The sequence below is a fragment of the Stegastes partitus genome, unplaced genomic scaffold (genome assembly GCF_000690725.1).
Source record: "Stegastes partitus isolate 25-593 unplaced genomic scaffold, Stegastes_partitus-1.0.2 Scaffold67, whole genome shotgun sequence".
Classification (NCBI taxonomy): domain Eukaryota; kingdom Metazoa; phylum Chordata; class Actinopteri; family Pomacentridae; genus Stegastes; species Stegastes partitus.
In genome coordinates, this window is record NW_007577798.1 from 626,068 (window position 1) to 642,242 (window position 16,175).

At 42.2% G+C, this 16,175-nt stretch overlaps 1 protein-coding gene across 1 annotated transcript in view; it reads right to left on the reverse strand.

The window, feature by feature from the left end:
* The window catches only part of dlg4a (discs, large homolog 4a (Drosophila)), a 67,689-nt gene extending 58,119 nt beyond the window's left edge, over positions 1-9,570 (reverse strand). Inside the window, exon 1 of the mRNA XM_008276235.1 lies at positions 9,534-9,570. Coding sequence (XP_008274457.1) covers positions 9,534-9,563 — 30 coding nt within the window. The 5' untranslated portion in view covers positions 9,564-9,570. The remainder of the gene's footprint in view (positions 1-9,533) is intronic.
* Between the last annotated feature and the right edge of the window lie 6,605 nt (positions 9,571-16,175).

The following is a 16,175-nucleotide window of genomic DNA, read 5'->3' on the forward strand; positions in this document are numbered from 1 at the left end:
TTTTGGAAGTAAACACTACAGCACGCCTCCGATCAGCCCCCCCACCCGTGATACGTCACCAGGCGTTACCCCGACGACTTCAACAAGAGGCATTTGGATGAAAATTTAAAAATCTTTTACACGCAGATCTCTCAGTTGTACGATCACAACGCGATTCCACGTCTGTCTCTTTGTTTTTTTTTAACTGCTCGTTTCTTTAGGTGCAAATTCATTCATGTCAGTGATGCTCCACGATGACCCTGTTGACGGGCAGATTTGTAAAACCGAAGCAGCTAATTGGTTGATTAGTTGACGGCAATTTTGATAATTGCTTAATTATCAAAATTGTTTAATTGTCATGTATCTAAGTAAAAATGCCAAACATGTTTCTGGTTGCAGTTTTACAACAGAGATTGTGTTGTTTTGTTGTTGTTGTTGTTGTTGTTTCCAGTTGTACATTCCAACACCTTGATCAGACAGAACAATTCACTGTACATCATTAAGGGCTCTTAAACTTATGCTGGGAGGTTTTTTTTTTTCTATTTTGTGACAGTTGATTGATTTGACATTTGTTAGACAATCAAAACATTTTGACATCCTGAAATTATAATCCTTTGTTGCAGCCTCACTTGTTTTATAGCTAACGGCAACTATAGTGGAAGATTATATCCAGAGGGGAGAACAATAGCCTTTTAAGAGAATAGCTACACTTTTTTTTTTTTTTATGTCTATCACACGTTCCACATTTGTTGGTTGAAAATGAGTTTTTTTTTTGACTTAATAATGAAATCAAATAAAATCTGTTGTGCAGAATGTGCAAAGAGATGAGTTCAGTGTAGGTACAGTAGCAAAGAACTGACTGTTTGATCTTGTTTTATTTGCAAATCTTGAGAGATGTTTGGCAAATCCTGCCTTAAAATGGCCTCCTTTAGAAAATGCAGATCAACGAGGCCTCTCTCTTTACCTGTTCCTCTGCAGTTTGAGCACACCAGCTCACCTATGACTCTGTAAAACCCACTCTATGCGAAACAACGGAGTAGTTCAATCGTACATTTTCAACCTGTAAATCCAATCAGCAGAAGAATACGGAAAGCCCAACAAATTTAGGGCAACGGTTCCTCAGGTTGGTACGTATGAAACCACCGGTACAGGAAATGCTCAGCCATGATGCTTATTTTGCTCATGTGTCTTCTATGTGTCTTCTGTTGAAATGCAGTGTGTAAATTGCTCATATGCTGTTTCTCAGTTTAAATCATTCACTAAGTGTCCAGAAAAAAAACTGATTTTTGTCTCAGTATTACCCTTTGACACTATAAACGCCCTGCAAACTATTTAATCAGTACTAAACTTAGCCAGTATGCTCCTTCTATCACTGGAGTAAACTCACTCTCATTTGAAGCTATAACAAATTTTAAAAACCTAACATAAAATTTGATATTTTTCCCAGCTGGATGACTGACTGTGTTCTTGACTCTTTATTCAATGGATGTGTTATTTGTACATAAAATGCACCTTCAGATTGCGATAGTTGCCAGTATTGTTGGCTGGGTATTCAGGTCTCTTTCTATATAAAGGATTATTTTTTTCTTCTATTATGCTTTTCAAAAACAGACGTCTGAGACAGCCTTTGGTGCAAATAGTATCTTAATATAGCCTACTGCACTTTCTCACCTCACCAATTCACATCAGCCTGATTCAGTGCAGCAAAAGCGAGTAAATTAGAAAGAAAAATTAAACCACAGGTGTTACAGGGCGTATTATTTTGAAAAAAAAGCAGATAATACATATTTAGATTCATATTTAGGTCATAGGCACACTGAGCCAATCAAACATTTCACATGAAAGGCAAAATATCATCATGAAAAGCCCAGACACATCTTTGAAAAGTGTGTTTCTGCATTTTTTTTTACACCTAACATCTAATTGTCATTTCTTTTGATTTACCCATGATTATCAATATTTATTTGACAGACATTAGTGACAGTAAGATGCGATCCTGTGGTAATAAATCATGTCCCTGTATCCACATTACAAATTCACATAGATGCCTGTGTACAGTTGGAGCAACGAGTCGACACTAGGGATGTATTAGATGCTTTATGGTAACCCTTTAGCCAAAGCAGCTGCATTGAATCACTCCTCTGTGCTGTGTGTTCCTGCAGCCAAACAAAATAGTTCCTGGCTGGATGGTGAAAGTCAATTTTCTCAGGAAATTTTGATGCCAAGGTGTCAAAAATTAACGCTTGATTTTAAAATGATCAATGAATAAGAGTGTAGTTTTATTTGGCCAAATCTAAAAAATGCTAAAAATCAGTGTCAGCAGTCTCATGGCAACACAAATGAACACAATATCAAGCCCCTCATAAAGAATATTTATTTTATTGATGTCATATTTTACGGCCATGATGATCAATAATTTTGACACTAAATATAATTCCTACCCATCGCTTAACTGTCATAATAGCAGGTATGTTTGTGTGTAGCTTCTGTGTTTTCCTTCTGAGGCCTTGTCTCTTCCTGCTACACGACTGTATTAAAGGAGAAACAGAGATGGTCGGAGAAATAAACAGAGTAAATGCACCATGACCCCATTGGACTGTTTTACAGTGGACTGCTGTCGGGTGATGGATGGGTTATGACACCTGCAGAGGTTAGGCCCAAAGCCCTCTGGACCTCAGCGACACACTGAGCTGTGGCTTCTGCATCAGCTTCACTGTCTGTAACTAAAGACAACTGGAGCACATCGTGACATTTCCATCTGGAACGAAGCCTGTTAGAACAGTGTCAAACGCTGCGTAACCTGCGGATCCAGCCGCATAAGACCAAACATTAATTTTCTATTCTCCGCATTCATGAGCCTTCTCTGCTGCCGCCTACACAGAGGTCATCCTCCTACCTGCACGCTGTGGGCTTCACATTATCAACACCCTTCAATGGCAGGGCTCTCTCTGTATCTCTCTCTCTCTCTCTGTCTCTCTCTCTCCCTCCCTCTATCTCTCCCTATCTCTCTTTTCCTCTCCTCTCTCTCTCTCTCTCTCTCTCTCCCTCCCTTCCTCCTTTCATTTCTATTCTCTCCATGATGATACCCCTGCCATGTTGTCATGGCAACAATCGGGCCCTGATTGCTTGGTTGCTAGGCAACTGACATCACCTATAAGAGGAACATGAAGATACAAAGCCAGAGACAAACAAATCACACAAAATATGTGCGCTTGTACATTGCTGTGTTGACTGTGAGCACATCTGTAGTTGAACTCTCACGGTGTCATTAACTCGTGTCATGTCCTCCATGTCACATGTTGATTTTTTTTATTTATTTATTTTTTCCAGGGCCAAAGCCACACATGTAGGCAGCAAGGTGTATCATTAGAGTTACGAAGCATGTAATTCAAATGTGACTGGTACTCGCGGCGGTCTTGCGCGGATTCAGAAGGTTAAAAACCTCTGAGTCCGTGACGTGAATTTCAGATGAGAACATTACGAACGTCTGTGACAAGGGCCTGCACATGAATAACTGATACAGTAATTCGATTGCCTACTTCCTATTAATTATGAGGAAACACACAGAGCCTCGACCTTACAGATCACAGACCACATACGTACTCTCGGGTTCCAGCTACCGGAGCATAATCTATTATCCGGGCACTGTTTGCATGGACGACACCGGCAGCTGAAATGTGACAATATCCCTGATCCAGATTGTCATGGGCTCCTGTGCTGTAATTTAACAATGTGCCACAAGGTGTCATTGTGTGCTCTACTGAAGAAAAAAAACTCATCACAGCTCTCTAAGAAAATCTGATCCCATTTGCAAAGCTAATGCAAGTGCTATTCATATCGATGATATCAGCAGTGCCATCCTTGTCATCCTTGTTTTTGTCACTTTCTTCCATACCTTCCTCTCTCCTGCGCCCCCTCACATCCACATTCCAACCCACACATTACATACACTAGTTAGTTGATGCCTTTGACTAAGCTGCATATAATGTAGTCGCACTGTTTTATTACAGAGGGACCTGGCGAGAAGTTAACCCTCTTTAACCTTCGCTCTCGACCTAATGAGGTCCACAGAACCTCCTCTATTGAATCTGTCATCATCTTTAAATACACATCATCCATCACCGCAATTGATTTAGATTATTTCTCGCTCTCATTTATTACCACAACAGTTTGTTGTGTTTCTTGCCCATCCAGCGCTGCTGTCAGCCGCCGTCCTCCTCACGGTCCACCATAGAAAGCTCATGTTTCGTCATTAGCCTTCTCGCTCAATGTGAGACGACAAAGTCTCCAGCCCAAACAACCCATGATGGATCTAATTTGTCACCTGTCATATGGACAATTTCAGGATGGACAGAGATTCTGACAGCCAAAACAGTGAAAATACACGTCCCAGCAGACCCCAAGCAGGTCTCCGCTGGTGGACGGCTGTGCTGCTTTTTTCGAAATGTAACACAGGATACTGAAATATGTTTGTGTAACCTGATAGTCTATAGGCTTGCTGACTGCTCATATTTGTCAAATCAACAAGAAAATAACAAAAGATGCAGCAAACACAAGGGCCCCCACAATGAAGGCCTGTCCAAAATCAGGCTCAAAGAAGAAGAAATTCAAGTCTTTTAATTCCATAAATAGAAAGATGCATAAAAAAAACACGACAAGCGCTACAGATACAGACCGAGCATGTGGCCTTATCACGTTGTGGATCGCTGAAATATCGACGTGTAGCATCTGAACGTTCAAGGTAAAGTTCTTTCACTGGACGAGACTGTGGAGCGGAGCGAAGCGAAAGACAGCAAGAAAAGCATGGAGCACAGATTGTGTTGTGTGCATTTGACAAAGAGAAGCTCTTATCAGCCTCCTTGCTGGCTGAGGCGCCTGGCGGGGGTGATGGGCACTAGAAAGTAGCTGAAATATGCTCATACAGCTCAAATATGAAGTGAGCTGCCACCAGCGTTAATTCTGCGAGCTGAGGAAGGTGAAACAAGCATGTACTGTACGTTTTGATTTCTCTCACCGCGTTGATGAAAGCTGTAAATGATTATTTCTGCAAGAACAACAACTGAAGCTGCTTGAATTTAACACCTGTAGTTTGAAAAAAAAAGTAGCACCACGCAACAAGCTTCCACCTCCCATTGAATTCAACCTTTACAAGTGTTCTAAGACATGAACTCGCACCATTTTTTTTTTTCTTTTCAACTCAAGCAAGGCTGAGGTTGCAATCCACAGTGCAGGAGCCACTTGTGCCGGAGCAAGATGCTCTGCAGTTCGTGTGAATTCTGTCTGACCATGTAGGTGTGTGGCTTTCTTTCGGTAAAGCGGCCGAATGTGTGGGTGAGTGGTGCAATATGTACTTAAAGACGAAACAAAACCGTGGCTAACCCCAGAAATTGCCACGACAGATGAATCAAGAAGGAGGAGGAGGAGGAGGAGGAGGAAGAGGAGGAAGAGGGGGGGAAAAGCAACAAAAAAAAAAGAAGCATCTGTCTGTATAGAATTACATCTCCTCTGATTTCCCCCCCTTCAGTTCTGCTGTGTTTGTTTATCGGCCAGTAGAGAACCTCGGCTCTGTGCAGTCATGGCATCAGACTTGCACTGGGGCAGACCCTGCTTCGCTCACTGTGCCCTGGGAGCAACTTGGCAGGATCAGTGTCTCTGTGGCTGCATACAAAAAGGCCTGATGGACGCTCGTGCCCTTGAGTGGAGATCATTTGAGCTCTCCACTGGATCGCTAATCCTAACGCGCTGTACTGTATTCCGTGCTCGCACACAGTATGGTGAATGGACGCTTGTTTAAGGTGTGGATGAGTTGAATGAACGCCGAGGAAGCTCTGTTTGATTTATGAGGACGCGGGGGTTTAGCCTAACTCCATTTTGGAGACTCTTAGGGCAAAGAAAGCAGCAGTCGTAAGCTTCTCGTCCTCGTGTGCACGCACAATAACGCGCACATTCAGGAGGTATAAATATTCATAGACAGTATATTGAACCTTAAGAACAGCTGGCAGCAAACGTGAGTGCTGAAAACCCATTCCAGGCAAGAGGATGTTCATGTTGGACCATGTAGCCATACATGAAGCCAATAATGTGCACACGGGGCTGCTGACTTTGACTACATCTTGTCAAATGTATAATTCATTAGAAGAAGCACTAACTAGGGAAGCCTCGAAAGTGCTGAAGAAGAGGGCAGGAGGTAAGCTACCGAGTAGAGAGCAAAGGGAGGGGAGAGGAGGTAAAACGAGATAAAGGAAAGATGAGGCTGGAAGAGAGGGGCCGAGCGAGGGGGATTACAGAGGTGAAGGAGGCAGAGAGGACAAAAAAAAAATAGTGGGACTGGAAATGTGAGAGCAGAGGAGTGGAACGAGGGCGACAACGAGGGAAGAGGAGTGATAATCAAAGGAATGTAAGACAAGCTAAGAAGGGCTAAGGCAGCAGAAAGGAGGCAGCGTAAACGTGTCCTCCTTTCCCCGCACGAGGAAGGATTTGATTTTTATTGCAATCATTTCCTCTAAGAGAGAATTAACATTAGCCGCTTTTAGCTTAAATCTCTTTGACTGTGTGTACACCATCTTTGTTCTTGCCTCTGAAATATCAAACCATCCTTCTCTGACTCAGTGCCATACAGGGAGGGAGAGTCAAAGGTATTGTCAGGCTTGCAGCCAAATATAAATCCTGTGACGTCTCCTCGAGCTGATATGCTCTAATATTCCAGTTCTAAACGTTATGTAATGGCACTTCTGTATGATTCACTGGTATCATATGTTGCAATTTATTGTGTTTTTTTTTTTTCTTTTTTCTTAGATGTTAGTGTAGGAAGGAGCAGAAAAAAAAAAATTACATAAGCTGTTAAAAAGTCCAATCCAACACTCGGGAGGATCTGGTGCTTAGTGGGAATCATTTCCTGGTCGTCTGTTTTTATAAATTAGCCGCATTTACAAGCAGTTATGGAGCAGCTTCTTCTCTATATCACAAGAAATTTGTTGGAGTTAGATTTGCCAAAAAGACGATGTTTGATTTTTTTTAAAGATCGGTGTCATCACCGCGTAAAGACAAAACAAATATCGGAGGGGTTTTCTGGAGGCTTTCGGAGACAGAAGGCTATCTTACTTGCGATTTTTATCCAAGCCAAATGTTGGAAATTCTCAAGGGTAGGCAGATGTGTGAAGATAACACTGGCATTATGAAAGAAAGGGAAATACTTTTACAATTTCACCTCAAGAATAAGAAACTATTCTGTCTTACAAATGGGCTCGCTTTGAGTCGTCTGTATTTCCCCTCACGAAATCGCGCCGCAGCTATTACTATCCAAAAAAAAGAAGGCCTATTTTTATATCTCTCTGGAAATTTAGGGTGAATTTCCTCACCAAAATACTCAGTCGCTCGCTGGTGATGCCATTCAAAGACAAGCTTGCGTTTTGTGTTGTGTTGCTAATATTTCTGCTAAAAATCAGCCCCGAGCAGAGTGCTGCTTTAGCTCAACTTGGTGTAGCTCCATACAGTGTTATCAGATATTTGTCACTCACTGGCTCACTGTGGCTTCACCCACACAGCAAAAAAAACTTGGTGCACAGACCTGCAGGGAAGCAACATTGTTCACATAACCTGTTAAGCAGTATGTGGGTGTCATGGAAGAGCTCACACAGGGAGCTGCTCACCCATCATCTGCTACATGATGGCAAGCCACACTCCTCACCTGCAATGCAGCCAGCCTCCATTAAAGTTTAATAACTCACATTTAAAGGAATACGCCGAGTTTTTTGTAGAAAACAGATTCGAGTGAACTTGCACGGCGGAAAGAATCTCCAGCGAATACCAAAAGGTTGAGCTCGTTTTGTCGAGTGGAACCGTCATTGTTTCAAGTTACACGTAGGCACCGCTCCAATACGGAACCGCTCGTTTCATTGGCCGCTCGAAGATCCGCTCGGCTGATCCGTCAGTGCGTCCCTTTACGCACTTTTGTGCACTGACTTACCCCAGTATAAACTGACCATCTGTCTCACAAGTTCTTGGCAAAAGTGTGGTTTTCTTTGCCAGCTTTACAGTAAGTCTTTTCTCACTTTGATAGCGATGCAGGACAAGTTTGGTGAAATATCCACCGCTACCAACTGCGATCTTTCACTTATAGTTGGTTGTTCTTTCTTCTTTTGTTCAATCTAGCTCAGTGAGTCATACTCAGGCTAAATAAGATGCATGAGGGACTGATGTTTCAGGGTTGCCTAGACATACCTTGACATTTTCTTCTGTTTTTTTACCACAAAGCATTTGTCACACTGCTTCGTGATAGGTTTTCAGAACCAGCAGGTCCTCATCAGTCAACTCATTGGGGGGAAAGTGTCAAGTCATGTGAAATTATTTATTCTTATTTATATGTCACAGACTAAAAAATGTACTTTAAACATCCACTGTGCTCCTCTCTCCTCATATGACTGCACCTACTTATCTATGTTTAACTGACGAATGATCTCTGTTGCCACAGAAACCGAGAGCTTCATAAGCAAATGAATGTGCCACAGTTAAGCACAAATTTACGTAATACATCTGAAAGCACCAGCTGCACTCACGTCTGCTCCACAAACACCAAATAAGTCCAAATAAAAAATGTCTAAATCCTCACCACCTTCACTGTAGGAGTTGCTTTGTGAGCGTGTGTGTGTGTGTGTGTGTGCTTGTGTGTATTTCCCATTTCTTTTTTTTTCATCACTTCCTGCCAGAAACTCCATTCAGGTGCAAGATGCTACAGTACATTGTTCACCTGCTTTTGAATCCGTGCGTGCCTGCGAGCGTGTCCACCAGGATTCATTCGAAGGTCTGGAAGAGATTGAAGCCGTCTGAACAAACAGGCTCCGACCCCCAGAGTGTGTCCTGAGCCAGACTACATTAAAGCCATTTTCAATTTTCTCTATATTAGCCAATTTCATGTCTAGCGCTGCCTCGGCGGAGCAGCGGCGCTCCTGCCGCCGAGCCACATGTGTGAGATGTAACACGTCGCTCATCGCCAGCGTGCGAGAGGCAGATGTTGTGCAGGTGCACGGCGGGTAACCGGAACGTGTGTCGAGGTTAAGAGAAAACAGCTGGAAATACGAGGGTATTAGCATGCAGAGTGCCCTCCCATGGTCTCTCCCTGACATGTTCTGCGGCTCACAAAGCCCCGCGCTGGCTACCCGAACGCCGGTTCTCTCCCGCTTTTTTTTACTACATCCACGCAGGTCAGCCAGCCCCCTGTTTATACACTCACAAAGCATGACACAGAGTAGGAGATGCAGAGAGAGAGTGGGAGAGAGGGTCATCCAGAGAGGGAGATATCAAACCAGCATTCAGTCTCCACACCACTCAGTCAGCTCAGCTCACCCCTGTGGTTTTTCATTTTTTTTCCCCTGAAATGTTCAAATCGCAAAAAAAAAATAATAGAGAAACATTTTTGCTGAAAAAAAAAATGACATGCAGATGACATAGTTGTGTAATTGAGAGATGACAGCTTCCTTCTCTGTGGTACAGTTGTGGCAGCAGCCTCACTCTCTTTCACACACACACACAGAGTAATGAACAACAGATAGGCTTACCTTTGTAGTCACAATGCAGAGGCAGTCCATGGTACTTAGAACAAAATATTGGGGTGTATCTCAACCCCCCCAACCCCCCACGACAGAGGGCTGAGACCCCACACCCCTCTCCCCAGCCTGCCCCACTCCTGCGCTCTCACTCTCGTCCTGCCTTTCCCCCCTTTTCTCTCCTTCCGTGAGTCTCTTCTTTGACTAACTGAACCAGCGAGGGAAAGAGAGGATGGAGGGAGGGGGAAACATGAAAAGGGAGGGGGAGGGCCACAGGGAAATAGAGAGAGTGAGCAAAGAAAAGAGAGAGGAGAGGAGAGAGGGTGGTCTCGGAATTTAGCATGAGAGAAAGAGTGGAAATGAAGGAGAAGGTGAGCGTTTTTTTTTTCTCCTCTCTCTCTCTTTCTCTCTCCGAGGCGACAAAGGAATGGTGGAAAAAAAAAAAAAAAAAAGAGTAAAAGATGGGGTGAATGTGAAAAAGAGATGGAGGAAGAAGGGGAGGATGGAGATGGAAAGCAGAGGTTGTGGGATTAACACACACACACACACACAGAAAAAAAAATGGGGAATGGTGGTGGTGGGGGGGTTCACACTGTGGAAAGAAAAGGGAAAAAAAAGAGAAACAGAGAATAAGACAGCAAAACAGCAGAGGATGGAGAGGAAGAACTGAGGGAGGGGACAGTGAAGGAGAGAGAAAAAGGAGAGGGAGAGTGGGTGAGTGCATGAGCGTGCACGTACGTGCGCGCACGCGTGTGTGAAGACAGAAGGAATTAGACCGAAAGAAAATGTGTTGAGGAGGAGAGTGTGAATTACATATGCATCACAGAAAAAGAAGGCACGAAGCACCGCGAGAGCCACTTCAAGAAGCCCGAATCACATGAAACAGGAGTTTTTGTGTTAACCGGATGGAATAATGAGACTGAAAATACATCAAGGTTTTTCTGCTTGTTGTAGCACTCTGCAGCTGTTGCCTTAGCAATGGTGCAGTTGTTGCCATGGCAATAGGGAGGCTTGTTGTTGTCATATGGTCACCCTTGTAGTGCTGAGGACTGAGTGAGGAACTCTGTGCAGGACGGACACACCTGGACGTGGACTTGCACATCTGCGCGTGCGGTTGCGTTTCTATCGAGTAACTTGAGGGCAGAGAACCATGAAGGACGGTCAGATTTAAATAAGTAATCACCAGAAATCATCTCCTGGATCAGCTGAACATTAAGTTTGACTAAATATAGACATTATCCACCATGTGTGATTTTTTTGGAAACTTTGAGAGACCATTCCCCTTCGTATTTATAATTGGATTTCCGCTGTGTTTTAACATCACATTCTGTAGTTTGACTGAGGTGGTGTAAAAATGTAAGTCCTCCTCTTAGTACACTCTGCCTTTAAGACTGTGGACTGTACCACTTGGGGTTATGTAAGGGGGAATGTGTGCTTTAGTGTCTTTACATCATCAGTTCTATAATTGTACAAATCCACCCCTCACCCCACCTCGTCCCCACTTTCCAGCTCCCCACAAAGCCAGAGCAATGGTGCAGCAATAAAGCAATTCTAAATGATGAACACACATTTGTTCCCCCGGGGTGAAAAGTAGAGGCTTTGATTGAAATGTACAGTGCAAGAAACAAACACAAGAGACACTTACAGCCACAGATGGCCACATCCTTCAGATGGCCACCGTTATAATTACACTCCCAGTCATGCTTTCACACATGTCAAGCTGTGTAATCAAACGCAAAAGACAGACAACCTTATTTACTCCACTTCTACTCCGCTAAATACCTGTTAGTGTACGCTCGTAGCGAACGTACAGACGGAACTTGTTAGAAGCCAGACAGCAGATTAATGTGACTGAGCTTTAATGAGGAAGCCAGAAGAGATTCCAGCAGAGGTAGTTAAAGTAATATTTCACATTATCCTCATATAACATTTAATAACTCCCACTAGCCTTGTATAACTTCCTTCTATTATGTATTTAAAGACCCCCTCCAGTGAAAATAATTTTTTTTAGGACTTGTTAACATGTCCATATGGTGGGTTTTATACGCCAAAAGACACATCATGAGCAAAATAAGCAGTCAAAACCACGGCGGAGTATTTCCCAGCTTGAAACTGCAGCGTGCTAATGACAGACTTAGAAATCTGGAATTAGTCTTTCACTGTTTCATATTTCAGTTCTGTCAACTTTTAGTATTATTTATCTTCTTCGGTGGTTTCTGGTGGATGCCTGAATTTTACAACCTGCCACTGTGTAGCACAGAGAAACTGAACATAGGTGAGCTGGTGTGCTCGATCTGCAGCGACAGACGGTGGAAAGTCACAGATTCTAGAGCAGAGGTGCCCAATCCTGGTCCTCGAGAGCCCCTATCCAACATGTTTTAGATGTTTCCCTCTTCCAACACACCTGATTCACATGATCAGGATCGTTATCAGGCTTCTGCAGAGCTTAAAGGTGAGCTGATCATTTGAATCAGGTGTGTTGGAAGAGGGAAACATCTAAAACATGCTGGATAGGGGCCCTCGAGGACCAGGATTGGGCACCCCTGCTCTAGAGGAAGCAACAGTGTAGAGTTACATCTAACCTGAGATATGAAGAGATTATTTTCATGGAAAAAACTTCTAATGTGTGATACACAGAGATGAGTTTTTAGAGGAATAATCAATGACCACAGAGGGACTAAAAGACTAAAAGACTGCAACTACAGTTTTTGTTATTTATTTTTCTGACTGATCTTTTAAGAGAGTATTTTGTCAATTTTCCATTATAAATAGAGAGAAAAAATAACAGCTCTGATACCACAGAATCAAGGACCAGATGATATCACTGGAAATAAGGGTTTAGACTGTGAATATCTCATGTTTTTAGTAAAATAGCATTTTAACACGTGATTAGGAGTCATGTTCAATACTCAGCGGCAGTCGAAAAAGGCTCAACTTCACAGATATTGTTTCAGAACTTGTACTTCTGTCTGTGGTGTACAGTAAGGATCAGTGTTGTTTTCTGATTACTTAGTTAATTTTTACTGTATAACACAATCAGTTTTATTACAGTTTAACATGACGTGAAGAGTTCAGAAACAGACAACTCCATTTTTGTAGCTTTTCAGAAAACTTATTTTTGTGTTGTTTGCTTGAGATAATATCAATCAAACTGAAGTTGAGCGGATTTGACTCAGTATGAATGACATGACAAACATGGAGATAACTTAAGTTTGATTGATATCGTCTCAACTAGACGATAGAAAAGTGGGTTTTCTAGTGAAGATGGAGTTATCTGTTTTTGAAAATGAACTCTTCATGTGTTGAACCACAGCCAATAATCATCTTTACTCCGAGTTGCACAAACGCTCGTCAGATCAGCCAAACCAACACACTGGATGGCACCAACTGACTGCAGGTAAATATCTCTGCCGATAAGGAACAAGAAATTGCAGGACAAATGCAAATCAGTATCTCTGCTAAAGGTTAGATTATTATCAGAAATGCAAGTAGTTTTCTTCCTGTTTTTTATTTATTTTTTATTTTGCCTCACCAACCAAAGCAAACTACGGAATTTTTGTTATCATATCGGAGAGAAAAAACCAGGCTTTAGAGAATCTGCTTGCTTGTTTTCACTGGAAGTGTTGGGGGGATGAAATGCTCAGGCCTTGTTTAGTGAACAAATGAACTTCTATTCTCGAGTTTATCTCAGGTTAATACGAGGCTTCAGCAGTCTCAGTTAATTAAATTCTCTTCCAGATTCAGCCTATGTGTTTCCCCAGACGGCGTTTCTTTGCTGAACTGCGATGAGGGACAGTGAAACATGGAGGGAATTCAGTGCTTAAGAGAAGGAAGCGACTGGCTTGATTTGTTTTTTAACACAGAACAAAGTGGCGTTTGTCATTTTCACAGAAAATACACTAAAGCAGGGGTTTTCCCGCATTGAGATATTTTTGGCATCCCCCAAAGAGATTTTGGCCGGCGCCAAAGGAAAATCACCAGCACCAAAATGATAACAAGAAATTATCTTCTAACCAGCTTTGTGAACTGGGATTTCATTTATTCAGGCGTAATAGACATTTTTGGTCAAATGTCACAAAAAAATGCATCGATTTGTGTCAGGTAGGGTAACACAGGCTCATTGTCTTTCCTGTCTGCATACCTTCATGTTTACTCTGGTGTAGTCACCCCCCAAAGACCCATTCTGAGCAGGAAAACTGCAGTCAAGTGTTAGAAAAGCAACAAAATAAGCTTTTCAATTTACGTATGGCCATTTAAATCTGTCTGTTCAAAATGTTGTTAATTAATTTTTGGAGTATTGACTAAATTGAAAAATAACTTCAGAACTTTCATAAAATCCAACAAAATCAATTAGCTCTCCCGTAGTCTGCTCATCACTCTGCACAATGCCGTTATTGTGTATTGTAGTAGCCTCCTGTGCTCTGTTGTACGAAACTAGTTTTGACTGAGCGCCAGCAATGACTTTATAAATCACCTGAAAATGTCACAGATAATTATTTCCACTTATCACATCCGTGATGATGCGGGGTTTCTGTTTTTCATTTAATTGTTCATTTGTACGGCGGTACTTGTTGTGCCCTCAGCCTTGATAGCTGACTTGCGTTGATTTTTACAGCCTCCTCTCCCATTTTAAACAAATAAACTCGACTGCCGTTCGGTACACAAAGGTAAAAATAAAATTAACTTTATTGTTTTTTTTTTTTTTCCTGTACGATGGTGAACGCGTTTGCTGCGTATTTAAGAAAAAAGGAATTCCGAAAACATGCCATGCCTGTGTAAATATTTCAGTGGGAAAACACATCATGTGTATGTGGATGCATTAGTAATTAATGTAAGAGTGTAGCAGCATGTGCATGAGGTAATCAAGTGACTATGGCAGCTGGTAATGTACATTTTCAAACGTACGTGGCCAATATGAGAATTCCCGCATGTGACAGGGGATGAGTTATGAGCCACATACTGTACGTAGCACACGTTTCCTCACAGAAGATGATCCTAATATGGCTGACCTGTATACAAGATTACATAATTCAGCTCTCGAGTCAGCATGCAGCTCTGAGCTCGCATTTCCTTTGCCAAAACTTGAGTACTCTCACATTCTCAAAGTTCCGATTCTTCCGGTGCACATTACGAACAGCGTGAGCTTTAACTGAACTAAAACTGTCTCAGCAGGAAGGAGAAAAAAAAAAAAAAACAACAACTGCACAATACTGATGATAATTATGTAAATGGTGAGAATATATCTTTAACCAAACACAAAAAGAAACCTTTCATTGCCTGTGTAACACCCACGCATGCACACAGGCGCGCACACTTACACATGCACATGCTGTTAAAAATATATCATGCTAGAAGTAGCAAAGAGAAAAACCTCTCCCTGTGGACAAGCTTGAATACTGAGAGCATTTCCACTGATGTACGTCCACAAACCTCCATTATAATAGTCCTTTAATAAGACTTGAAAAGCACTCACCCATAAATATGCCGTCTCCATCCTGCTGTGCCGCTTCGCTTATAGTCTTTTGGCTCTTTGGTTTGCCTCTGACCAAAAAGTAGGCCAAGGACAAGCACTGGTCATCTAAACAGGCTAAACCCAAGCAGAACATCCAGATCATGCTGCTGCTGCTGTTGTTTGAACAGCAGCCAGATTTATCTTTAGCAGGGGCCAATAGCACGGTTTTCATTAGGGCTGCCTTATTCTGATGACTAAATTATACTTTCCAGTTAGTGAGGTGATAACACGCACTGAATGATGACTAAAAACATGCTGTAGTCAAGAATACTGAAAGATGTTCTTTGAAATGTTAATTACAGCTAAGAGATGCAGGCCAACACAATGAGTTGTTGTTTTTTTTTTAGTTTTATTCCAAAATTTAAAAAAATATTATTACTATTACGGGAGTTTCCCTCGTAGAATCTCCCTCTTGTTCGTCCAAAATATTCATTTGGCATTAAAGACCATTCCTTTTTTTTGCCAAGGACAGGAGACACCCACAGGTATCTGCACACTCGCTTGCAAGTGTCACTTTTTCGGTGTTGTTTAGGGGTATCACTGTGAAGCCGATTTTGGCGGCTGCTAGTTGGGCATGCCTGCGCTCAGTTTTACTGCAGCTTCAGTCAAGTAAAACCATCCTTAGTGCAGGTGATATGTGCAATGTACCATGTGTGAGTTCCTCAGGAAACAGGCTGCAGTTTGGATTTTTTTTGTGTGTGTGTGTTTCCCAAGGCAGATGTTCTCTGATTTGGCTGATGTATGTAACATTTGTTTCTGTGGGATGCGACAGAAACTACCTCTCCAGATTGCTTTTGCATGGTGCATGAAAGCAGGCTTTGGAGTTTGTTAGATGCTCATAATGGAGGGGTGGTACACCTGCTAGGCTTCAACAGAGGTGAAAATGGGAGCCACACTGTGTATTTCTGCACTTTACGAGAAAATACACTGCATATGTCTTTTTGCGTTTATTTTAAAATGCGGATTATGTCAAAATCCACTCAGAGGACTTTAAAAATAAAAACATACCATGTACCGCGTTTCTTTGTTCCTTGCTTCTGACATTTTGAAAAAGGCAAAACAATGTGTGGAGGATGAATTTAAAGGAAGTATTTACTTTGTCAGGGAATCACTTGAGAGCTTAGGAGCTCAAGCTCTAAATC